This window comes from Bos mutus, chromosome 13 (genome assembly GCF_027580195.1).
Source record: "Bos mutus isolate GX-2022 chromosome 13, NWIPB_WYAK_1.1, whole genome shotgun sequence".
NCBI classification, from domain to species: domain Eukaryota; kingdom Metazoa; phylum Chordata; class Mammalia; order Artiodactyla; family Bovidae; genus Bos; species Bos mutus.
In genome coordinates this window covers 52,109,222-52,134,259 of record NC_091629.1, presented here as the reverse complement: position 1 = coordinate 52,134,259, position 25,038 = coordinate 52,109,222, and the positions used below count along the sequence as shown (strand labels likewise).

At 44.8% G+C, this 25,038-nt stretch overlaps 1 protein-coding gene across 1 annotated transcript in view; it reads right to left on the bottom strand.

Moving 5' to 3' along the window:
- Nucleotides 1–25,038, bottom strand: part of DHX35 (DEAH-box helicase 35) — a 71,997-nt gene that overhangs the window by 4,724 nt on the left and 42,235 nt on the right. Inside the window, exons 13-21 of the mRNA XM_070381731.1 lie at nt 20,944–21,068; nt 17,216–17,270; nt 14,601–14,696; nt 12,774–12,868; nt 12,057–12,134; nt 10,921–11,050; nt 7,041–7,122; nt 4,315–4,386; nt 2,904–3,015 (exon numbers count right to left, since the gene is read on the bottom strand). Coding sequence (XP_070237832.1) covers nt 2,904–3,015; nt 4,315–4,386; nt 7,041–7,122; nt 10,921–11,050; nt 12,057–12,134; nt 12,774–12,868; nt 14,601–14,696; nt 17,216–17,270; nt 20,944–21,068 — 845 coding nt within the window. The remainder of the gene's footprint in view (nt 1–2,903; nt 3,016–4,314; nt 4,387–7,040; nt 7,123–10,920; nt 11,051–12,056; nt 12,135–12,773; nt 12,869–14,600; nt 14,697–17,215; nt 17,271–20,943; nt 21,069–25,038) is intronic.

The following is a 25,038-nucleotide window of genomic DNA, read 5'->3' as shown; positions in this document are numbered from 1 at the left end:
GGTCTTGCTGGATGTCTCCCAATTCTCTCCTCCACGCACGTCACCTGACGTGACCCCACCCACCAATGGAAGGCACCCAAAGCCGTAGCTTAGGGACGGGGATGAGGTCATCGTGCCTGGGGGGCCATTTTGGTGCTCATTTCTGAAGAGAATGTTGTGTATAAACAAAGCGGAGTCTGGACCATTTCAGGCCTCTTAACAGAGCAAGAGCAACACTCTAAAAAACACTGGTAATGGAAAGTCACCAACAATGCCAGGAACAGAGCTGGGGATGACCTGTGGGCTCTGCATGGCCTTGGGGCGCTACGCTGCGCTCAGCCAAGGACCCTCCACCATGCACGGGCAGCCACTGGAGAGCGGCTGGGCTCTTGGAGAAATCAATCCATTTAGGACAAGTGCCTTTGGACTGCTTAGTTAAGGAGGGACCAAGTTTCTTGGAGTAGGAGAGGGTTAGGGCCCTCGCCTGTACAATGAGGTTGTTGAACTAGGTGATTTCTGAGCCCAGCCTCTCTAAAACTACTCTGATCACAAGCAGTCATCAGAATGGAGCAGATGAGCTGAAAAACAGGCATTTGGGGAGAAAAAAAAAAGACAAATTTGGCATTGCCATTTTCTTCAAAATTCTGGGGCAGTCAGTCTGCTCTTTAACTTTGTGGGTTTGACCTAGAAAAACTGTCATTTTGAGGTGAAAAGGGAAAATGACTCTGCTTCTGGGTTAATCCTGTTCTCCCAGAGTCTAAATGAACCTGAGACAACTTCAGAGTCTCTCTTCTCTGCCTGCCTGCCTCTCGTTACGCTAACAAGCGGGCTTAAAACTGCACCATTCTCCTTAAGCTCGAGTTTGCATTTCTAACTGTTCTTTTGGACTTCTGAAGTCTGCTGCGTTCCACCTGAGAGGTTTGGTGGAAGATTTTCTTTCATTTCAGGTTTATTCTTATCAGCCCAATGCAGCAGAGAAAACACACTGCATTCTTATCAGTCCCTGAAATTATCTCATTTTTAGCTGAAATATCTGGATGGGGATACAGGAAGTTGAACTATACAGGTCTGAAATGTTTTTTGTTTGATGGTTTAAGATTTAATATGGAAAGATTTAAAATGACAACTTCCCTCGACATTGCTGGAGGGGGAGGGATGAAAAGATCCTTCCCTTTATAGGATCACAACTCAAACATTTCCAGGAGTTGAGCCAGTGAGATAAACGAGGGAGGCAGGACCTGGAGAGAGTCGCTCACAATAGGCCCCATTCCTCAGCCCCTGCTGCAGACTCAGGCTCAGAAACCCAGCAAATTCAACATGTCTTTCAAGAGAGTCTTGAAATCCATATTTAATGTGGACTCTCCCAATTTTAAAAGGCACCAATAAGGCCACATTTTGGTCTGAAAACACTGCAGTCTGGCTACAGCTTTGATGAAGTAACAGGTTTTGGTTTCCCTTTTGTGGTAAACAATGGTCAAACTAGACAAAATATCTGAAGCGATAATTTTCAGGTACTGGGTAACAGAGAACACAGGCTGTAACCCTTGAGAAAAAGGAAACACTCGAGGTGAGTGAAAGTTATAGTCATTCCAGGTCTCCGCGTGGCTCTCCACATTTTGTAGTGTCCAACTCTTTGAGACCCCATGGACTGTAGCCCACCAGGTTCCTCTGTCCATGGAATTCTCCAGGCAAAACTACTGAATTGGGTGCCATTCCCTTCTCCAGGGGAACTTTCCGACCCAGAGATCGAACCCGGATCTCCTGCATTTCAGGCAGATTCTTTCACCATCTGAGCCACCAGGGAAGCCCCTGTCAGAGGGAAGTGAATCCTAAATAGAGAACAGTATTGCTGGGGAGAGGAAACACAGATCAGAGTTCAGAGCTGCTGAGCCTGCTGGAATTTACAGAACAGGGCATCAGAAAAGAGGAGCTCCAGAAATCAACACAGAGCTACCACTCTTAAACCTCTGGCTGAATACTAAGCCACACAGGTGCAGGCCAAGGGTCCATAAGGCTGGCAAAGAACAGGAACTGGGGAGTTGTGACCTGGTACAGAGGAGATTCTGGAGGTCTGCACAGTGCTGGAGACACTGGAGTTCCGTGCAGCCAGAGTGCAAAGGCCTCACTGAACATCCTAGGCATCCAGTTGAGACATCAAAAGTCCATGTCTTGGGAGCAGGGCTACTAGACACCTGCCCGAAAACAACTCAAGTCAGGTCTTGGTAGAATTAAACTGACTGCCAGTATGAACTGTCTACTAGAAAAAACTCAATATTCTTTACAGAAAAGACAACAAATTCAACTCTTCACAACAAACCACTCATAATGTCCAGCACACAACAAAAAATTACTAGACAAGAGAAGCAGGAAATGTGGCCCATAATGAGGTAGAAAAACAGTCTAAAAACAAAATAGATCAGAGACGACAAAGATGCTGAATTAATGCACGTCTTCCATAGAAAAAAAGCATATACTACACACACAGCAATGCGCCCACCAAGTGTTTAAAATGAAACAGGTTTAAGCTTGCACACACGTTCTGCGAGGCAATCCTCATCAGAATATTTGTGCTGCTTCTTATGAACATGGTCCAAAGTGTGACAGACTTTCTTTGGAAATGGTTTAAAAGGGCAGAGGGAGAGGGGAAGAGTTAAAGATATATTCTTCTTTTTTTATCATATAAGCTGGAGGGATTTATTTTTAAATGCACGTTTTAAATATCATGTGAGCATTTTAAATATCATGTGAGCAAACAGTATGGTGCTTTTACCCAGAACGATCTGAGACTATGGTAACAGCCTTTCATCTATGTACCACGGGTTGGGGTTGGGGGGCAGGCAAGTTTAGGACATTACATTGAAAAATAAACGTATATTTAAAATATGAAGAGGCAGGTAACAGGTGGTTTGGGGGTTCATTCCTACCGTTCCTTGTTGATAAAAGTGTGGAGCCAGCTCCAACAGCCAAGCAGACTCAATGGCGGTCACATCTCTCATGTAATACTTGGAGGTTTGGATAACTTCATTGTAGATAACCCTGAAATAAGAAGAAATCACAAGCTATTTTCCTATTTATTATAATTAGAATCAGAACCACAACAATTAGAGATGGTTCCCCTTTACTTTTAAAATGCATCCACCTGTTCTGTGAGCCAGGCACTACACTAGACAAATGTATTCATGTTGCTCACCTAAGCCTCATGACCTGAGTGGTAGGTACCAGTGTGCCCACTGCACAGAGCAGACTCTAAGTCCCACGTGATTTCCAGGACATCTCAGTTGAACCTTCTGGTTCCCTATGCTTTTGTTTACACAACTCTGAACAGAGTCTAATGACTTCATCAGAAAATGTAGAAATAGAAGCAAAGGCTCACTGATTCTGAAAGGAGCTGGGAATTAACTGTAAAGGGACCCAAGGGAACTGTCTAGAGAGATGAAAGCATTCTATATCTTACTGGGAATATGGGTTACACACACACAGTTGTAACGACTGCTAACAGTTTTCTTTAGGAGCTAATGAGAAGATTGATTGTGGTGATGGATATATAACCCCGTGAATGTATTTAAAGTCACAGGACGGTACACGTTAAGTGGGTAAATTGTATGTATGTGAATTACATAATATCTCCATAAAGCTGTCAAAACACACACACACACACACACACACACACAAGAGGGGGGAGCTTGCCTAAGGCTGAGGTAACAGATACCAAAAAGTCAAGCCAAGAAGGTAATTTAAATCCCCAGATTGTAAGACTGCATATATTAATATAGATACCAGTTTCCAGGGACTTCCCTGACAGTCCAGTGGTTCAAGGCTCTGCACTTTCATTGCGGGGGCACGGGTTCACTTCCTGGTTGGGGAACTAAGATCACCCATGCCACACCCTGCAGCCGTATCAGCTTCCACAGCGAGTATTAGTATCTGCTCCCTGAAGCCAGCCCTTACAGCCTGGCCCGCGGAAGTGTGAACCTCAGCCACCTATCAAATACATCCCTCTACGGAAGCCTTTCTCCCCAGGTACTGGAGTCCATCTGTTCTCTGTTGGGCTGTAGAATGGGACCTGGATTCCTCTCTCTGCACAGCTATACCGAGAGTGAGGACAGAGCACCCAGTCTGTGGGTGAACATGAATGTTTGCTGAGGGGATCAGCAGGCAGAGGAATAAGACCATTGGCTTACAGGGATCCTTGACAGAGTAGAAATTCTTTGTAGAACAGAGTCAGCAAATGTGTACTGGGCACCTGGACTCTAGGCGCTGGGGACCCAGAGACGAACCAGAACGAGGCCTTGCCTTCAAAGCACTGACAAAGCAGAGGGGCAGGAGGGGGCTTACCAGCGGGGCGGCTTCTCTGCATAGAGGACCGATGCTGGGTGGATGTGCAATTCATGATCATCACGGATGGTCCTTGGGAAGCAGAGCAATTTTGTCTCAAGTACATTTTAAACACTTCCAGCAAGACCTTCCCACAGATGCATTTAAACTCATCAAAAACACAGGCTGTACTTCACACAAACAAAACTATCCTCTCCATCTTCTCTCGAGCCTTTTATGACCCCTCCCCTACTGTCACCCCAGAAATCAAGAATAAATCATGCTAAAAAAGGGAGAAGGAAAGCAACACATGGACATCCAAATATTTTTCTGCTTATGTTTATGTTTATCTTCTGGAGGTTCTCTTTCAAAAATTTCCTTGAGGACAGAAATAATATACACAATTACTTCTATAAACTTTTATATTAACAAGGTTAAACAGTAAAGAGTATGGAAGAGATAATTATAAATGGGGGGGAAAGAAAGCTCAATACTGGACTATCCACTTCTCTGAGATAATATTTCAAATGCCAACTTAGATTTTATTCAGTTTAATTCAAAAAAATATTTACGGCACACACAACTATTGGTGAGATCAGCTCATGAGAGAAGATTAACAGATCAGAACACTGCTGCTCAAACCATAATTACAGAGCACTTCTGCAGGTGCCAGGAATGTGTGTCAGGAAAGTGCTTTAAGGCCATGACCCAGCGCATCTCCAGCGCTGGAATAAAGCCATTGCCCGGGGTGTTGGCTGTCTTATCAGGCGACCAACACTGAACTTTGTCCCAAAGGGACTGACCACCATGAAGCATGTTGTGTAGCCTGTATTTCTATTGAGGATACTGGTGAAAGACTTTTGTGAATGCTAGTGGGAATTGCTAATTAATACTCTTGAGGAGAGCGGGGTAATCAGAATGACAATGAAACGATGGTTCTCACTGGAGAAGATCACAGCCTGTCCAGAGCTGCCTCGGACAGAACAGCTCAGTGCTGGGAGCTGGGAGGAGAGTACATACGATGGGCAACAGAACCATGACACTGATAGGCTGGAACACCTGGCCTGGGGTGACAAATAGAACATACTAGAAACAAATGTAAAGTGCTATCCTGAGGCCCAGTCAGCAACCAAATACTGGATGAAGGAGACCTGGCTGCCAAAAAAACAAAGAAGGTCAATGCAATTCTGGGCTCATTAACAAAGCCCAGTGGGAGGAGTTTGGGGGAGAATGGGAACCTGTATATGTATGCCTGAGTCCCCTAAGGTGTTCATCTGAAACTAACAAAACATTGGTAATTGGTTATACCCCAAGAGAAAATAAAAACCTAAAAAAACAAAAAAACAGAGCCCAGTATCTGGAATGGGACACCACGGAGAGTTCAGGATCACAGGACTATAATATGTTCTGAGGGGAAAAAGCTAACAATAGTCTCAGGCGAAAACCCAAAGACAAGTTAGGGAGAGGCCCTTTTGAGCACTCCCTTACTAAAGAAGGGACTTTCCTTGTGGCTCAGCTGGTAAAGAATCTGCCTGCAATGCGGGAGACCTAGGTTTAATTCCTGGGTTGGGAAGGTCCTCTGGAGAAGGGAAAGGCTACCCACTCTAGTACTCTGGCCTGGAGAATTCCATGGACTTTGTAGTCCATGGGCTCGCAAACAGCTGGACACGACTGAGCGACTTTCACTTTCACTTTATTAAAGAGGAGCACCTTCTAATCACTGCTCTAAAAAACTGGCTAAAGTGAAGTTACAAAACTAAAACCAGCTCAGAAACAGAAAGACAGACTAAAGTAACACTTCAACAAACTGGAATGATTTGGTTTGGAGAAAAGAGGGCTAACTAGGTGTTAGCTTTCACCAAATTTGAATATACCAGAGGTTATCGGAGGTCATCAGTGAATCTTCTACACCTGGAAAATGGAACTGGAAGAGACAGGCTGTAGTTTTCAGCAGAGGGAGGGGCTGGCCAGCACATGAAGAACACTCACCAACATTCCAGTGTGGCTACAATGCACCTGGGGAGCTTCAGTTGTGCAGACCTCTAAAAACGTCACAAAGCACCCAACAGCAAAACTAACTTCTCTAGGAGAGAGCACCTGTAATGGTTCCCTTGAGTCCTATTACTCTCTGATTACAACAGATATGTTACCAGCCTGCAGACTTGTAACAGGCTTCCCTGATAGCTCAGTTGGTAAAGAATCCACCTGCAATGCACCTGCAGGAGACACCAGTTCGATTCCTGAGTCGGGAAGATCTGCTGGAGAAGGGATAGGCTACCCACTCCAGTATTCTTGGGCTTCCCTGGTGGCTCAGCTGGTAAAGAATCTGCGCATAATGCAGGAGACCTAGGTTCCATCCCTGGGTTGCCAAGATCCCCTGGAGAAGGGAAAGGCTACCCACTCCAGTATTCTGGCCTGGAGAATTCCACAGACTGTATAGTCCATGGGGTCGCAAAGAGTCGGACATGACTGAGCGACTTCCACTTTCAGACTTGTAACTATCATCCTCCTACAACACATGGATGGGCTGAACACTTGAGAATCATTTCCACAAAGTTAAGACATTTTGCTTAAATCTGTACAGCTAACCTCAATGCATCTTTAGAAGGAGGCAAGGTGCAAATAAAGAAAAATGATTTAACTTCTCTGCTTTCTCTGCATGTCAGCTTGCTGTTGGGTTTGGTTTATTTTTAAGATTTTAATAACTTAAGTGACTTCACAAATGACTTCACAAAGTATCATGTTACCTATAAGCTCCAGTAGAATGAAACCTCGCAGCATTTGCAAAGAATCCGGAAACGATGCACCTCAGAACTGGATCTGGATCACCTACACAAACAGGGATGGATGAGATGAGACCTCACCTGCCCTATGCTCTGTCCTGTGAGGCCCACCCCAGGCTGCCTTGAGCCGCCTTGAAACCATCTCCTGAATGGGTTCAGCCCCACGATTCCCAGTGCCAAATGCCTGCCCTGGCACCATCTATAGGGGTCCCCACCCTCCACAATGGCTGCTGATGGAAACATATCAGACTGTTCCTTAACCTGGGACCACCCCCCCAATTCCCCTGCACCCCCAGCCACAGAGGACCAGACCAAGGCTGGGCACCAGAACCTACAGAGCACTCCACAGGCTGGCCAGTGACCTTGGAACTCCTCTTTAGGAGAGCATTTTACAGGAATGATGTTCCTTCCCTAAGACCCAACCTGGGACATTAACACTACAACATTATTTCTGTGATTACAGTTAGTTTGTAATTCTTCAAAATTTTCAAACAGCTCAGTTTAACTGGCGTCTGTGCTGCTGTAGTAAACATCTTCCAAGGATAAAGCCTGCTCAATTAGATGATTTCTACATGATATATCCAAATTATTCTGCAAAAACGATAATGCCATCCATATGGCTTATGACATACAATATTTCATCAATTCTAAGATTTATTTTTTTTTACACTTTAACTCACTGAAATCAGGACAGCATTTTATAATTGGCAACAGTTTTTCTTTCTTAATGACACATAAAATAATGGTATGTCTTAATGGTGTCTTATGTTGGTAAATAGGTTACCAAAAAGTGGTATGATTTACAAAGCCATCAACAGTGTATGAGAATGTCAGTTTTCCTGCATTCTTACCAGCAATGTTCTGGCACAAAGGTACCCCTTCTTTAACTGTACACTTATTTATTACTATTACTGTATTTCTTCTTTTCAAATTTTCCATTCCATTCCTTTGCCCATTTATCAACTTGGAAATTAGGTGTTTTTTTCCTTAATATGTTAAATAAATTCACTCTATAATAATGCTTTTTTTATCCCTTATATCTGTTGAAAATATTTTTTCACTGTTTTCTTTAACATCTAGTTTTTTTTTAATTGGAGGATAATTACTTTACAATGCTGTGTTGGTTTCTGCTGTCAATGTCCATCAGCCACAAGTATACATATATTCCCTCCCTTTTGAAGAGAAGTTTTCAATTTGCATGTAATTTATTGCATTTCCATAATTTTCTCTATTGTTCTTCAGCACAGAACTGAAAAAAATCCCAAATCTGCATTTCCAAACACAATCTGATCCTAGACTCAGCTCCTTCTCTCCACTTGCCCAAAAGAAGTTATCTATGCAGAATGTGCATTGTTACCAAAATGAGATAATTCCCAAGGGATAAAAACTGCCCTCCTTAAGGAGTAGGATAGTGGGAAATCTTAAATATTACAAGGATTGTGGCCCTCCAGAGCTCAACCCTACCTTACAAAATCTTATCCCTTAGTACTGAATTTCTCTTGGTAAAAAGAATTTAAATTCAATATAACTCTTCTCCTGGGAGAGGGGTTTGATAGGGACAGAGTGAAGGGACAAAGCAGGTGATAAACAGTTAATCCCACTAGGGAATTGTAAGCAGTGAAAAAGTATAGGAGATTTAAGTTAATGATCATTCAAGAAAGTAGGTTTAATTAACCACAAAATCCAGCAGGCTTACTTCAAAACAAAACCATGCAACAGAAGCAGGAGACATGCTCAAAAGCACTGAAAGAATGGTGGCCTGAGACCCCACATCCTCAGTGAGCTCAGGAAGCTAACGATTCCTAGGTCACGCTTCTCTGCCCACGCTAAAAACAAAAACATGAGAAAGGTGGCGTTATCCTGAAACCTGCGCTGATTTACCGCATTTTAGTCTGCGTTACCACCTTCTGGCTCATTTTCACTGCACCATGACAGTCCCCGTTTGACTATGTAGGGACAAGAAAGCTCCCTGGCCTGATGGAGAGGAGGAGCTGAAGATGGAAGCTTGATGTCCACTCAAGAATGAGGAAGAAGGTGGTCTTTTTCCCCTCCCCCGATTTCCCTTCAATTATAAAGCTGCAGCCCACTAAGTTCTCCGTGTGCACCTTCTTGCCCGCCCGCTCGTAAGCCTCACGAGCATCCTATTCTAATCAATCGCTTCTTATCTGTCACTTTGTGTTTTCCTAAATTCTTTCTGCACTGAGGCCTAAAGAATTGGAGCTCTTCCTTTGGAGCCTCCAAGACACATTTCTGCTGTTTCAAGCTGACAATGAAAAACAGGTTAAGAAACAAAGATGCAGATGTATGGCTGCTCGCTATCTCCTGGGAGACAGGCACTTGATCAGCTTCTCCCCAGTTAGCTGCCTCTGTGAGCTTCCTGTCTGTACTGATGATACTTTACCCAGTCACCCGGGCTCAGTGCTTCCCTCTCTTAGGAGCGTGGTCATCCATCAACACCCTCTGAGCATCTGATACGCTCCTCTCTGCCAGCACTTGTCTCCACAGTCCTCTTTGCCTAGTGAGCCCTTTGCCACTGGTTTCTAATCCAACCAGTTTGCTCAACTGGACTTCCACCACTACTCGAGGCCCACTGTGAGCCCTCTCAGTACCCCCCAACCCCAGGATTCCATCTTCCCTGCATTCCTACTACAATCCCCATCACTGTACACCATGAGCACTCAAACATCTATTCCTGTAGTCTCTAAGACAACTGATAATCTCATTTGCAGTACTTTGTGTCTCTGTAAGAATCTCTCCCGTCACTGCACTGTTTCAACAGTAAGAACCGCGTCTTTGTCATCATGTAATTAGTTTCCCTTAGTACGAAAGCAACGTAAAGCTCTGGAATGAAGCTGCCTGAGCTCTGAGGCCACTCACTCACTGTGCGACCTCCGTGTGGCACGTCACTCACTACCTCTCAGCCCACTTTTCTCATCTGAAGAATGGGAATCACGGCAGCGCATGCTTCACTGGAGCTCTGTGAGCACTAAATGAACTCACGTATGAAGACACAGCCCTGCTGGGCCTGTAACGGGTGCTGCAGTTAGGTTAGTAAGAGCTAGTAGTGCCAGGAGTGTTTCCAAGAGCCTGGCACACAGGAGATGTTCAAAAGACAACTGCTGACTGGCTAAGCAGACACACCACCCCCCTGAAAGCGTGTGTTGGCGCCACACAGGCCCATCTTTGCTAGTTACCAGCTGTGTTGTCCCAAACTTAAATTAACTTCTCCCTGGGACCTTACAACTCCTCTGTAAAATAAGGATAACATCACCTACACCCTGGAGTAGCAGAGTAAGTGAGAGAATATTAAATAAAACCCCCGTGGTGCAACCGAGCGTGTCCTCAACTAACAGGAGTCACTGGCACTGCCAGAGGCCAGAGACTGTCTTACACAGCACTTCCATCTTACCTGGCGACTGTCTAGGCTAAACACACAGTACGTGCTTTAGTAACACCTGTAGCTGAAAATAAAAGGCAGTTTATACGGAATGGCCATAAATGTTATCCATGTAAAAGTCATTTTTCTTGCAAAGCCTACAATAGGGAAAATTAACCACATGGCATACAATGAGGTAAAGAATGGTAATGATTCGTAAGTGTTGTCAGGGCTTGTTAAAAATTTTAAATAAAAATAGCCCTCGGAAATGAAAATGGACCTCCTTGGCGGGGGGAATATGCTCCCTTCACATGCAGCTTTTCACCAACACAGGCAATTCAAAATGTGAGCCCAGTGTGGGTCCAGCGTATACTGTGTTGTCTCACACCGCCCAGCCTGAGAACGCCAAGAATGCAACTCCACAGGGCAGAGAGAGGAGCGTCATGAGCAGTGGCAGTTTATTCTTACCTTCACTGGATTTCTTGGGCACCTGAAACTTGACGAGAAGCTTTTTCAACTGCTCCCTCACTGTCGCAGCTCTGACGAGACCCTTGTAATTCAGGAAATGTTCCTGACACCACTGGGAGTTCTTGTTGTGCTGCAGGGCAACGCACACACAGGGAGGGTGAGACAGCACAGGACAACTCTCGGCTGAGGCTGCGTGGCGGGCGCCACTCGACTCTGCCCTCTTTAGCTTCCTTAATGGGACAAGATCTTCAAGTCATTACAGGCCTTTTGGGGCCCCATCTCTCTACACAGATGCTGATCACCCTGCTTACCATCTGACTGCTGTCCAATCTCACTCTCTTGTGCTAAAGGGCAAGTGAGAACTTAACAATAAGCAGTCTTAAGTATCTCCACGAGAGTGGCCAACTATCAGACAGAACCCTTCCCTGCGGCTCTTTGCAAATCAACCTTCCCTCTCTGGCAGCTCAAGGTTATCACTTTACTTGACAACAGGCAAGTACAAGAAGGTCTGGTACTGATGCGTAAGCCCAATACTTTGGCCACCTGATACAAAGAGCCGATTCACTGGAAAAGACCCTGATGCTGGGAAAGACCAAGGGCAAAAGAAGAAAGGGGTGGCAGAGATGGTTACATAGCATCCCCAACTCAATGGACATGAATTTGAGCAAACTGCACTGCAGGAGCGGAGAAGGCAATGGCACCCCACTCCAGTACTCTTGCCTGGAAAATCCCATGGATGGAGAAGCCTGGTGGGCTGTAGTCCATAGGGTCGCTAAGAGTCGGACACGACTGAGCTTTCGCTTTCACACGACTGAGCTGAACTTTCACTTTCACTTCTCACTTTTATGCTTTGGAGAAGGAAATGGCAACCCACTGCAGTGTTCTTGCCTGGAGAATCCCAGGGACGGGAGAGCCTGGTGAGCTACCGTCTATAGGGTCGCACAGAGTCGGACACGACTGAAGCGACTTAGCAGCAGCAACAGCAGCACTGCAGGAGATAGTGAAGGACAGGGAAGCCTGGCATGCTGCAGTCCACAGGGTCTCAAAACACAGGACACGAATAAGCGACTGAACAACAGACTACCTCCAATGGACGGGAGCATGGAGGGGGCCTTTGTAGCGGCAACTGTGCTTACTTTGATAAATGCTTCATACACATTGAGCATGGTAAGATGGTCACCCTCCTCCACAGCAAATTTTCGGTGCGCTCGAATCTGGAAAGAATAAGGCAATGTTTAGAAGCTGACTCCTGTGAGCCTCTTGTCCTGGAGGTAACATTACACGATGAATAGCTCAGTATAATTCATTTGCAACACTGTCTTAATTTCAAGTGTACATAAATATCGTAACTTTTCCTTCACAGTCTTTCCAGCATTCACCCATCTACTCATCACAAATGCCTGGGCTGGGAGGGCCCTGTCAGCAGCTTGGCTGTGCCAGGCCTGCTGTGCCCAGGCAAGAACTCCTGGCATCCCTAATGAGCCCACCAAGGTTGCCCCCAGAGAAGCCTTGAAAACAACCTCCCTTACTTTTGAAAAGTCAGTAGGACAATGGTTAAGATTTGGACCGTGAAAGGCAACTCCACCAATTCTGGCTGAGCAACTGTAAGTTACTGAACTTTTCTGTGCCTCCATCTCTAAATATGGTGACAGTAATACCTCCCTCCCAAGTTCACACTGAAGATAAAATGACATGATGTAGGAAAAATTTTGGCACAATGTCAGGCACAAAGTAAGATAAACACTCCAAACTGAAGCTGCTCTGTCACCAGCAGTCCGTGGGCAATTTTAACAAATGAAAGCCCAAAGTGAGCAAGACTCGTACGAACAGCTTGGGGGAAAAGTCAGACTTACAGCCTGAGACTTCTGGTTTGAGGGGACCACAAAGACGTTCTGGATCTGCATCATGGCGGCAATGCTCAGAATTTCCTGAGAACAGCCAAAATTCCCTATAAAACAAAACGCGTGTTTGATTTCAAACATATCATGTGTCACGAGAAGAAAAAGATGTTCTCTGATGTTTGCCTTGCAGCATACTATAAACCAAGATCATCTATTTCTACATAGCTTCATTTTAAAATCTTATATAAACACTTCACCCTGCCAAATGGGATGCTCTGTATACATGGTCCAGATGAATGGAGGCCTGGAAGGACTCCATTCTGCAGCGGTCACACCAAAGGACTCTGCCATGAGACTCAACTAGGGTAGGTCAGCTCCACACCTGCTCCCTCCTCTCTAGATGGATACCTGGAATCCTGGGAGAAAGCCTAAGAGGGAGAGGGGGCAGGGAATACTTGGACTGCGTCCCTCTGCTCTGGGATCTTTCTATGAAGTGGCCTCCCTCTCAACAGGGCTCACTTCACTGGGCAAGGCTGAGGCATACCTAGACCAGGGAAGCATGCAGTGGGCCACAGCTGCTGGCACCTGGGCAGAGTCTGTAGCAACCAGCCCTCCAGGGCATCAGATGGAGTGAACTGCCCTGCACACTCCCCCACAGCTTCCGGCCTCACAAATGATCTTTCCTGCTTCTCAATGCAAGCCCGGTAGCTCCAAGACACAACTATAGCTAACTTTTCACCACGCTTAATCTGAAACACAGCTTTGTTGACTGCCAGTGAATATAAAGTTAGACCAAAGCAAGACAGAACTAGTATTTCCCTTCTCTGGGCTGTTGGGGGTGGCGAGTGCAGTCTCTAGTCTCCAGAGGATTTTGACTTCTACATATGAGAGGATCTTGAGGCTCTACACTTTGATTCCTTAACTAATATTCTCATAAAAATCTGAAAGCGTCAGAGAAGCTGGGACTCTTGCCCATGGGTAGTGCAAATACAAAGTGGAGGACGCTGTGGTGATTCCTCAAAAACTAAATGCAGAATCACCGAGCAAGCGATTCCACCCTAAGTATTAGACCTCAAAGAAGTGAAAGCAGGGACACAAGCACATGCTTGTACACCTGTGTGCAGAGCAGCATGAGTCACAAAAGCCAAAGGGTGGCAGCTCCCTGGGAATCCGCCAACAGGTGAATGGTCTATTTGCACAGTGGAATATTACTCAGCCTTAAAAAAATCCTGACACACGATACAATAGGAACCCTGAAGACACTGTACCAACTGAAAAAATCAGTCACAAAAAGACAAATATTGTATGATTCCACTTACATGAGGTTCCTAGAATCGTCAAATTCAGAGAGACAGTAAGTAGAACAGTGGTTGTCAGGGGTTGGGGGAGGGGAGAATGGGAGTTAAGTGTTTAATGGGTAGAGTTCCGGTTTGACAAAAATGAAAACATTCTGGAGATGGATGGTGGTGGTGGTTGGACAACAACGCAAAAGTACTTAATGCTGCAGAACTGTCCATTTTAACATTTTTAATTGTATTTAAAAATGAGTAAAATGGTAAGTTTTATGTTGTGTATTTTTCACCACAAATTTATACAAAAACTCAGGTGTCAGACCCACAGGAAGCAAACAAAAGCGTTTCCTGAATTAATGATGACGGACCTTGAATCACAAGTTAACAACATGCCCCAAAGCAGACATCTTTAGATGAAAACTCCTTCAGTGCTTAAAAAAAATGCTGGCACAGGCTACATTGTGCCCTCTCCCCCAAGGTACACAGAATTTGAGAAACAACTTTCCCGACAAAATAAAATCAATGAGAACCGCTGGTCTCCACCTACCTGATTCAAGCAGCACTTTTGCAAACATGGGATTCAAAGGAAACTCTGCTATTCTCACGCCAAGCGGTTCAGTTAGGCGACAGTCTTTGTCCAGACCTGCCGTAAGAACAACGAGAGGCAGAAGGCATGTACCAGTGTTGGAAGATGTACAGTTGTTGGGAGAATAAAAGGTAATACATGCTGGCCAAGGTGTATCCAGGAGATGAATCATACACTATCAGCTTCAACCTGACTGCTGTTACAGTAGAAAAAGAAAAGATTTCCTCGGAGCTCTTGAATACTCAATTTTGAAAAATTAATTCTAATGGCCTCTATGGGCTTCCCTGGTGGCTCAGTGGTAAAGAATCCACCCGCCAACGCAGGAGATGCGGGTTCAATCCCTGGGTCGGGAAGATCCCTTGGAGGGAGGAAGAAATGGCAACCTACTCCAGTATTCTTGCCTGGGAAAGCCCATGGACAGAGGAGCCTGGTGGGCTACAGTCAATGGGGTCGCAAAGAGTTGGGACATATCTTAGGGACTAAACAACAATGGCCTCTATGCAAAGACCTAAGTATAAGGAAATGGCCCCAGAGCCGCCTCCGGCCCCAACCCTCTCCTGGTTCTACTTCTCCCCAGAACCTCCCTCTCCAAGGGCCAACCCACAACCAGATAGTGCCAAACACAGAGGGCACTTTCCTCAGGGCCCCAGCAGCCTTCGCGCCTGCTAACTACAGCTCCTTGGAAATACTCTTCCCCAGCGTCCATGACCCACACTGTCTGGCTTCTCTGCCACCTCTCCTGCTGTTTTCTCTGCCTCACCTCTGGACTACTGCACTCACTTCCCACGCTAGCAAGGTAATGCTCAAAATCCTCCAAGCTAGGTTCCAGCAGTGTGTGAATCATGAACTTTCAGATGTACAAGCTGGGTTTAGAAAAGGCAGAGGGAGCGGAGATCAAATTGCTAACATTCACTGGGTCGCAGAGAAAGCAAGGGAATTCCAGAAATAACATTCATTTCTGCTTCACTTACCACGCAAAAGCCTTTGACTGTGTGGATCACAAAAAATTATGAAAAAAAAAAAAAATTATGGAAAATTCCATTTTTCTCCCCATCACTTATGGCAAATATATGGGGAAAAAACAGAAACAGTAACAGATTTATTTTCCTGGGCTCCAAAATCACTGTGGACCATGATTGCAACCATGAAATTTAAAGGCGCTTGCCCCCTAGAACAAAAGCTATGACAAACCTAGACAGCGTATTAAAAACTAGACATCACTTTGATGACAAAGATCTGTATAGTCAAGGCTGTGGTTTTTCCAGTAGTCCTGTATGGATGTGAGAGTTGGACCATAAAGAAGGCTGAGCACAAAAGAATTGATGCTTTCAAACTGTGGTGCTGGTAAAGACTCTTCAAAGTCCCTTGGATAGTAAGGAGATCAAACCAGTCAATCCTAAAGGAAATCAAACCTGAATATTCATCAGAAGGACTGATGCTGAAACTGAAACTCCAAAATTTTGACCACCTGATGTGAAGAGTCAACTCTTGGGAAAGACCCTGATGCTGGGAAAGATTGAGGGCAGGAACAGGAGGGGCTGACAAAGGATAAGATGGTTAGACAGCATCACTGACTCAATGGACATGAATCTGAGCAAACTCCAGGAGACAGGGAAGGACAGAGGAGTTTGGTGTGCCATAGTCCATGGGGCCGCAAAGAGTCTGACCTGACTTAGTGACTGAACAGCAACAACATTTGGGGCTAACTTGAATTGCACATTTTAAATGGGTGAATTACACGGTGTATGAATTGTACCTCAATAAATATCTTAAGAACTAAAAAAAAAATCTTAAAGAACAAAACCGCCACTGAAATTTAATACCAAACTGGATACTATCTTCATTGGAGGCAACCTTCACACAAAAGACACTTCCAAAAGAGGTGAATTTAGGCCACAATTTTCTCTATTTTAAGATAAACACCACATTTTCAAACAAGAGAATAAGAGTTCCTCCATAACATGGTGTCTCCTTGTCCCAACAATATCATAGGCCAGTATTCTACCCAATCCTCCACAGGAACTCCAGGAGTGGAAGGAAGGGGGTTTAGGGAGAGAACACTGAGCCAGTTTCAGAACGGTGTCAGGGACAGAGAATAAGGCCCAGCTGGGTGACAGCTGAAATACTGGTAAAAGAATCTTTCAGGTGTCTCTTAGCAAGTATAGCTATAGCGATGGTTATTAAAAGCTTCTGATGTATTGACATGCTTCATAAATTTATTATCACGATTGGATTTCATGATCCAATCATAAAGTGAAAGTAAAGTGTTAGTTGCTCAGTTGTGTCTGACTCTTTGCAACCCCATGGACTGTAGCCTGCCAGCCTCCTCTGTCCATGGGATTCTCCAGGCAAGAATACTGGATCGAGTTGCCATGCCCTCCTCCAGGGGATCTTCCCAACCCAGGGATCAATCATGGTCCCACCTTATTTCGATAAGCTTACATGTCACTGAGAGGATCATATATATGGCAAGAACCAAGTCCATCCTTGAAGATACCAAGAGCCCTAGAGTGAATACAACCTAATATCACATACTAATAAATATGTAAGAAACACAGAGTAAGAGAGAGACGTACCTCCCAGAGCATAGAGTAACTCCAGTGCTTGAACCATCGACTGTGCTGGAGGTGGCTGGAAGAAGCATAAATCCCCAAGTTAATTTCATCAGGCACCAGCCATAACAAGGCGACTGTTTCCTGCTCAAACCCACTCTTCGCTTTAACACGCCCCAGACTTCCCAACCTCCACTCTGGAGATGTCCTTCCTCTCCCTCTCGGCACCCTTCCTACTCCTTGGTCTTCAATCTCAGCTTGAGTAAACATTTCCTTTGAAGCTTTCCCTCAGGCTCCACTCCCATCAGAAGAGATGGGTCCTTACCGTGACCTACCTTCTTGCTTTCCCTAAACTCTCATCAAAGATTTCTACTTTTTACCTCATGTCTCGACCTTCTAAGAAGCCCCATGATACTGCAGTATTGACGGACGATTCATCTTTGTACCACCCAGAGCTCTGCCCCAGGCCCTCCCTACAGGGACCAACTGACATCAGTTGGATTTGAACTTCTGGAAATAGAGAGAATGCTAGACAATCTGAAGTTTAACAAAGCTGATACTGTGCTTTCACTGGATCCTCACTGTCTTCTTTCTTTCCACGAACCTTTACTGAACACCTACTACTGTATGCAAAGCATCACTACTATCTCCTAAACGATTTCATCCATAAGCCACATAATAAAATTATAGTCCTTTTGCAAACTGCATAACTTTTTTCTAAATGCGTTCACAACAAATGTATTCTAAAAATATACTTTTGCAGGTGAGGAAAGTGAATAACAAAATGTAAGACATTTGAACAAGATCCTAGAGGCCACTGGTGGCAAAGCCAGAGACAGAACTCAGATCTCAGATCTCGTTTTTTCCACTCTGCCACACCCACTTGGAAAAGGAAATGGCAACCCACTCCAGTACTCTTGCCTGGAAAATTCCATGGACAGAGGAGCCTGGTAAGCTAGAGTCCACGGAATCGCAGAGAGTCACACACGACTGAGCAACTTCACCTCACACCCACTGGACTGCCAAGGAACAAAGGTGTACTTCTGGAAGCTGTGCTGACTGCAGGCACATCCTAACGAGGGCAGAACTAGACCTGACTCACGACACACCAGGGCTTCAACAAACCGCTTCGGACTAGATCACATAACTGATTCACTAGTCCTTCCCCAGTGCCCACGACATCCTACTTTACGAAGAGGAAACATACCCACAGCACCTAAAAGGGGCTTGACCCGTCTTTACGCCGAGACTACACGAGTAACAGGAATGACCGAGCGCTGAATGAGGTTCTGAATAATTACAGAACAAAACAGACAGGCCCTCTTGGACTCCTTTTAATCCTTGGCCCTGTTTGCAGTCAAATCACCAGGCCTGATGAATTCTTCTCTTGGGATTCATCATCAATCAAAAAGCCCACACCTTTACCCCCTCCTCCCCCAATCACATCCAGAAGATTTTCACCTCAACACACACTTACTAGTATTTCTCTACGGCCTCATCTGATTGGAGATCACATAAAAACAGTTTTAATGCAGCTCGAAGGACTGTGTGCGTACAGTTTTAGTTTGCTTTTCTCACTGCCTGGTGTTCTGCTCCCACTGTTTCTTGTACTCATGGCCGCTTCACGGTGATGACCCTGGGACAGCTGCATGCTATCCAACAAGGTCATACACTATGAAATAAGCACCTTTCTTGCTACTGGGCAACTGAGTGGTTTTCAGTTCTTTGCTACTGTAATTATCACTGCTAAATATATAAAATTATATGCATCCTGTGATTTCAACTGTTAAAAAAAAAACCCCACAATTTCAGGGGAAAATAACCAGAAGGGAATATATGAAGATGTATTTATATGTATTTCCTTCGTTTCTCAGCTATCCAAAAGTTTATGATTTTCATTATTATAGTTTTTAATTTAATATAAAATGATACTATAATCATTATCCTACATATAAGTTATTTGTTTCTTTTGAATTATTTTCAGGAGAAAATTTCCCAAGAAGAAATACCAGGCATTGCTACAACTCATAATGTCAGAAAGTCCTCCATGAGGACTGAAATAGAATACAAAACCATTTCCCCCAAGTTGTGTCAGCTGGACTTTATCATTTTTCTTTATGTTTGATCATTCAATTAATGTAGAGTGGAACCACTATTTCAATTAGCATTTCTTTCTCCTAGAGAAGTCAAACATATTCCAATGTTGGTTACTATTTGCGCTGTTCATGCAACATCAGGGACTTTATCATCCAGGAATCTGGCCTAGTTACACACATCAACCAGGTCAGGATAGAATAGAGAGTCAAAAAACACAAGTTTTCAAGTCATAAAAATTCAAGAAGAAAACATGAGTGAGCATTTATTAACTGACTGAGATACGGGGAAGTGCTTCACAAGCACAAGAAAAGAAAATCACAGAGCAAAGGTGGAAAGACCTTGCTGTGGAAACGTTTACAGTGGCTGCACGTAACGAAACAATACCATACAAACAACTAGAAGAACTGTTTACAAGAAAGACTAGAGACAGAGATGAGCAGTTTTAACTAGTTAGGGCTTTAATAGTTAAAGGACTCTTAAAAATCACTAATAAACCTAAAATAGTTTAATTCCGAAGAAATTAAAGTGGCTGATAATGTTCCAGTGGTCATGTATGGATGTGAGAGTTGGACTGTGAAGAAGGCTGAGTGCCGAAGAATTGATGCTTTTGAACTGTGGTGTTGGAGAAGACTCTTGAGAGTCCCTTGGACTGCAAGGAGATCCAACCAGTCCATTCTGAAGGAGATCAGCCCTGGGATTTCTTTGGAAGGAATGATGCTAAAGCTGAAACTCCCGTACTTTGGCCACCTCATGCAAAGAGTTGACTCACTGGAAAAGACTCTGATGCTGGGAGGGATTGGGGGCAGGAGGAGAAGGGGACGACAGAGGATGAGATGGCTGGATGGAATCACCGACTCAATGGACATGAGTTTGGGTGGACTCCAGGAGTTGGTGATAGAGAGGGAGGCCTGGCGTGCTGCAGTTCATGGAGTCGCAGAGTCGGACATGACTGAGTGACTGAACTGAATTGATAATTTTTTTAACCTTATGAGAAATCAAAAAAGATAAGAGATAATATTTTTCCTTCTTTCTCCCACAAACCAAATTAGAAAAACTCTAAAAGAAGATAACACGGCAGGATGGGTGGCCAGTGAGTCAGGCATGCATGCACTATGCAAGCTTATACCTATATAAGGTATAAGCTTTATACTTATAAAGGAATTCGGCCATGTATCGAGGACCTACGAAATGATTATGGCCTTTGACCCAATAAACCCACTCCTGGAAATAATCAGAAATGCAATCCGCTGTAGGGACTTTCCCTGTAGCTCCACCATAGACCTCCTGGCTTCCCCAGTCGGGATACTTCTTTATCATGCCGACACACTCCTGGATCACTCCACCCCTCCCGACTCGCTAAAATCCCACCTGGGTTTCAGGTCTCGCCTCAGACATGACTTAACTGGGCTGCGGGCCTTTCCTGTGTCTCTCAGAGCACAGGACACAGACCCTGTCATTACTGCACTTACTCTCTCTCCCCCAACAGACAAGAACAGAAGTTGTCACCCTTGTCTGGCTGTTCTCCCCTAGGCCCTGCACATGACACCCGCGGCTAAGTGAAAAACACCAGAAAGGTAGCATGCTCTGTACCGATGTCAGCACCCCCTGGGAGCATTCCAGTGTCCCGACGGCTGCAGATGGAAGGCAGGACTTACCGACATGAAGTGGAACCTGAGGACGCTGTCGATCCCCAGCGCCTTCAGCTGCAGGATGACGGGGGCCAGGTTGCTCCGCTGCATCTCAGGGACAGTGGACTGAGGCAGCTGGTCAAAGGCTTCCTCTGGGGATAGGAAATCAGAACTGTTTGGGATAAAATGTCACAATCAAATGTGACCATTCTGTCAAAGAAACGTTGTCCTTCTCTCACTTTAACGAGGGGCTCTAGGAGTCTAGGCTCAGACTCATATGATACTGTGATAGAACGCTGCTTCCTATTTAGGAAAGCCCTTTTTTTTTTTTCAACTTTAGATAAATGTATTTTAACAATTTCAACTTTAGATAAATGTATTTTAACAATATGTCTTTATAAAAGTATGTCCTTTCACTTTAGAATGCTTTTTACAATGTGATTCTTGTTAGCAAAACATTAAAACAAAGCAACAAGTGTTACTGGGGGTGCCCTGTTTCCGTTCCCTCTGCGAGGGACAGAGCCAAGGAGCCAAGGCCTATACATAAAAGCAAAGAACAATTTCAGGATAAATTACCAAACAAAACCAAATAACCAAATGTCTTTAAAATATTAAAAAAATGACCAAATCTCATAAAGACCAAAAATTGTCCAACTTTTTAAATCAAGCCAGGCACATACGTCACTCCCAGAATCCAATGCTGCCTCGAACGGATTAATGAATGCTTACACACACCATCAGGAACAAAAGGTGACCTCGAACAGGAAAAGGCACCACAGAGTTCAGGAGGCCAAGATGGGAGGGGCAGGAGCGGGGGGAGGGACAGAGACTCTGGGAAGCCTTTATAAAGAAGCTAGATAAAAAGGGTGAGGGAAAAAAACAGGGAGGAAGAGATTAAACCCTTTTCGTGTATATTCAGAAAGTCTATGGATCATTTAGAGAAGGATTATAGACAAAATCCTCCCACATCAGTCAACATTTTACCTGTGCACACCCTCCTTCACACAAAGGTGGCCTAGCTTCCAACAGAAATCTTTAATTAACCAGAGAAAAGTCAGAGCAGAACAAAAGGTGTCATGAAGAAACAGCACTATCACTGAAGGACTTAAAAAAAAAAAACTTTAGTTTGACAAAAGACACAATAAATATTCTGTAAGCTGATTGATACAAATCGTCAAATGCATGAGCCCACCTGGAAGGTTCCGGGTAACAGGCAATGGCTGCTGCTGCTAAGTCGCTTCAGTCCTGTCCGACTCTGTGCAACCCCAGAGACAGCCCACCAGGCTCCCCAGTCCCCGGGATTCTCCAGGCAAGAACACTGGAGTGGGTTGCCATTTCCTTCTCCAAACAGGCAATGGCAGGAAGTTCCAAATGGGATATTCCCTTCAAGTTTCAAGAGCGTTTGTGGGGTAGCCTTTTGGTAGGATAACCACATTTTCCAAGCACACTGTGATCAGATAAGAAGACGATACTGATGAAGATGCTCATAGGAAGCAGGTGCTTCTTAAGAGTTCAAGGACACTTCGGTTAAGTTCAAGGACACTTGAGTCTACTGAGGACCAAGTACACAGGGCACTGGGCCCAGGGCTGCAGGAGCTGTGGGCCAACAGCTTTTGAGACATTTCCGTGATTCAGAGGGTCTGGGACCGAGATGAGGATCAGGCTAGGTCCCAGTGGAGGGTCCTCCCGAGGAGAAATGGAGGCTGAAGGGTGGACGGAGGACGGCTGAGGGGAGAAGGGATTTAGGGCACTGACACCCAGGAGCAGAAGCCAGGGACGAGGCGGACCCGCTGGGCAGAGGAAACAGCCCAGGGAAAGGGACCAACAGTGTGAGAAGCGGGTGCGGGAAGACAGAAGGGAGATTCAAAACAGAGAGTAGCGCAGCAGGGGTGCAGTGCAGGGTCAGTGCTGGTGGACAACGGGAGGAGACAAGCCAGAAAGTCCCGGAAGGATCTGGGAAACTGTTAAGGGTCAGAGGAGGTGGCGCCCTGCTCAGAGCTGTGATCTCTAAAAGCATTGGTGGAGGAAACCTAGAGGCTGGATCTGCTGTACCCCATTACTGTCAGCTGGTCTCCCCGCAACCTCACCTCCACTAAAGTTGCCCACACCCTTTACCCAAGTCCACTTGCCTATCTTTAGTCTACAGCCTGCTGTTTGATTTCACTGGGGCATGAGATGATGCTGGCCGTTTCCTCCTTAGAAGTAACTTTAGTTCCTCAGGTTAAATAAAGAATTACCATGTGACCCTGCAATTCTACTCCAAGCTGTACATCCAAAGGAATTAAAAACACAGACTAAGGCACACACACGTACATGCTTGTTCATAGCAGCGCTATTCACAACAGCCGAAAGGCAGAAACAACCGTCAACTGATAAACAAATTGTGGTACCTTCATACGATGGAATATTATTCAGCCATAAAAAGGAATAAAGTACTGATACACTTAAATGAACCTGGAAAACATTATGTTGAATGAAAGAAACCAGACACAAAATGTCACATTGTGTGAATTAATTTGTGAAATATCCAAAACAAATACACTCACCCCTTGGTACCCACAGGAGAATGATTCCAGGACACCCCTCTCCCCCACTGCAGACACCATAATCCGAGGATGCTCAAGTCCCTCACAGAAAATGGTACAGTATTTGCATATAACCTACACACATCCTCTGAATACTTTAAATCATCTCTATACTTACAGTTGGAGAAGGAAATGGCAACCCACTCCAGTATTCTTGCCTGGAGAATACCAGGGACGACGGAGCCTGGTGGGCTGCCATCTCTGGGGTCGCACAGAGTCGGACACGACTGAAGCGACTCAGCATAGTATAGCATAGCATAGCATACTGACAGTACTTAATAGAACGTAAACACTATATGAACTGTTGCTAGTGTGTAAGCAACTTCAAGTGTTGCTTTCTGAAACTTTCAGGAATTTTTTTTCCAAATATTTTCAATCTGCAGTTGGTTGAATCTATGGATACAGAGGGCCACCTGACCATTCAAAATGACAACAAAGATTGCTGGTTGTCACAGGCTGGCAGCAGGGAGAAAAGAAGAAAGAAATACTGCTTAACAGGTAAGGACTTTTACTTTAGAGTGATAAAGATGTTTCCTAACTAGATAAAGGTGGTGGCTGCACACTGTGAAGATAATAAATGCCTGAACTGTTCAAGTTAAAAGGGTTAATTTCATGTTATGTAAATTTCACCTCAATAAAAAAAAAAATTTAAGTTTCCTGAAACTTCCTCTTCCCCATATTTCAGTTCGCCTTTGAAACTGGCTTTCCTCTTTCTATTTCCGTTATTCCCTCTTAATACCTTCAGTGGAAGAACCTTACCTCTCTGACTTCAGGTTCTGTATTCTCCCTCCCTTCCACGAATCCTTCTTACCCTGTTCCTCCCCTCCAAGTACTAGTACATTCCACTTCCTCTGCTTGCTGTGATGAAATCTAACCCCCGCTGCTATCCCCTCACCTGGATTAACTACTGAGTTGCCGGTAAGATCAGGCTCAATTATGGACTGTGAAGCCCTCCCCAGTAGGAATAACTCCCTGCTGTCTGCTTCCAAGGCTCATTCAGTTATGGCAACTATCACACCATAACATGCTAATCTGTTCATAAGCCTGCCTCCACCACCAGGCTGTCAGCAATGTGGCCTCAGACCGTATCTCAACTGGCTTTAGATTTCCATGCCTGGCACAGAGCAAGTGCTCTGTAAACATCTGTGAAAAAGAATAAATGATGTCAAGGACTGAACAAGGATGATGGTAATCTGAAAGGAAAGGAGAGATAAAAGGTAAAACCCCCGGATCTGGTTAAGTGACTGCAGAGGGATACTGGACAGAGGAGGGAATTAAAAATGATTTGAAAATTAAGTCTAGATAATTAAGAGAAACCTTGACACCGTCATCCACAGAAGAGAGGTACAATGAAGTAAAGAGCAGCTCTGGAGACCTCATTTTCTGCAGACAAGACTGCTGTTTAGTTGGAGAGAAAACTCCTTAAGGGCTAAGACCGTCTTCATTGTAATTTCCTGTTGCTCCTTCAAAGACAAGCATGGAGCAGGAGCTGACCAACTGCTATCAATGAGTCTCAGGAGAGACCCTACTGGTTCAG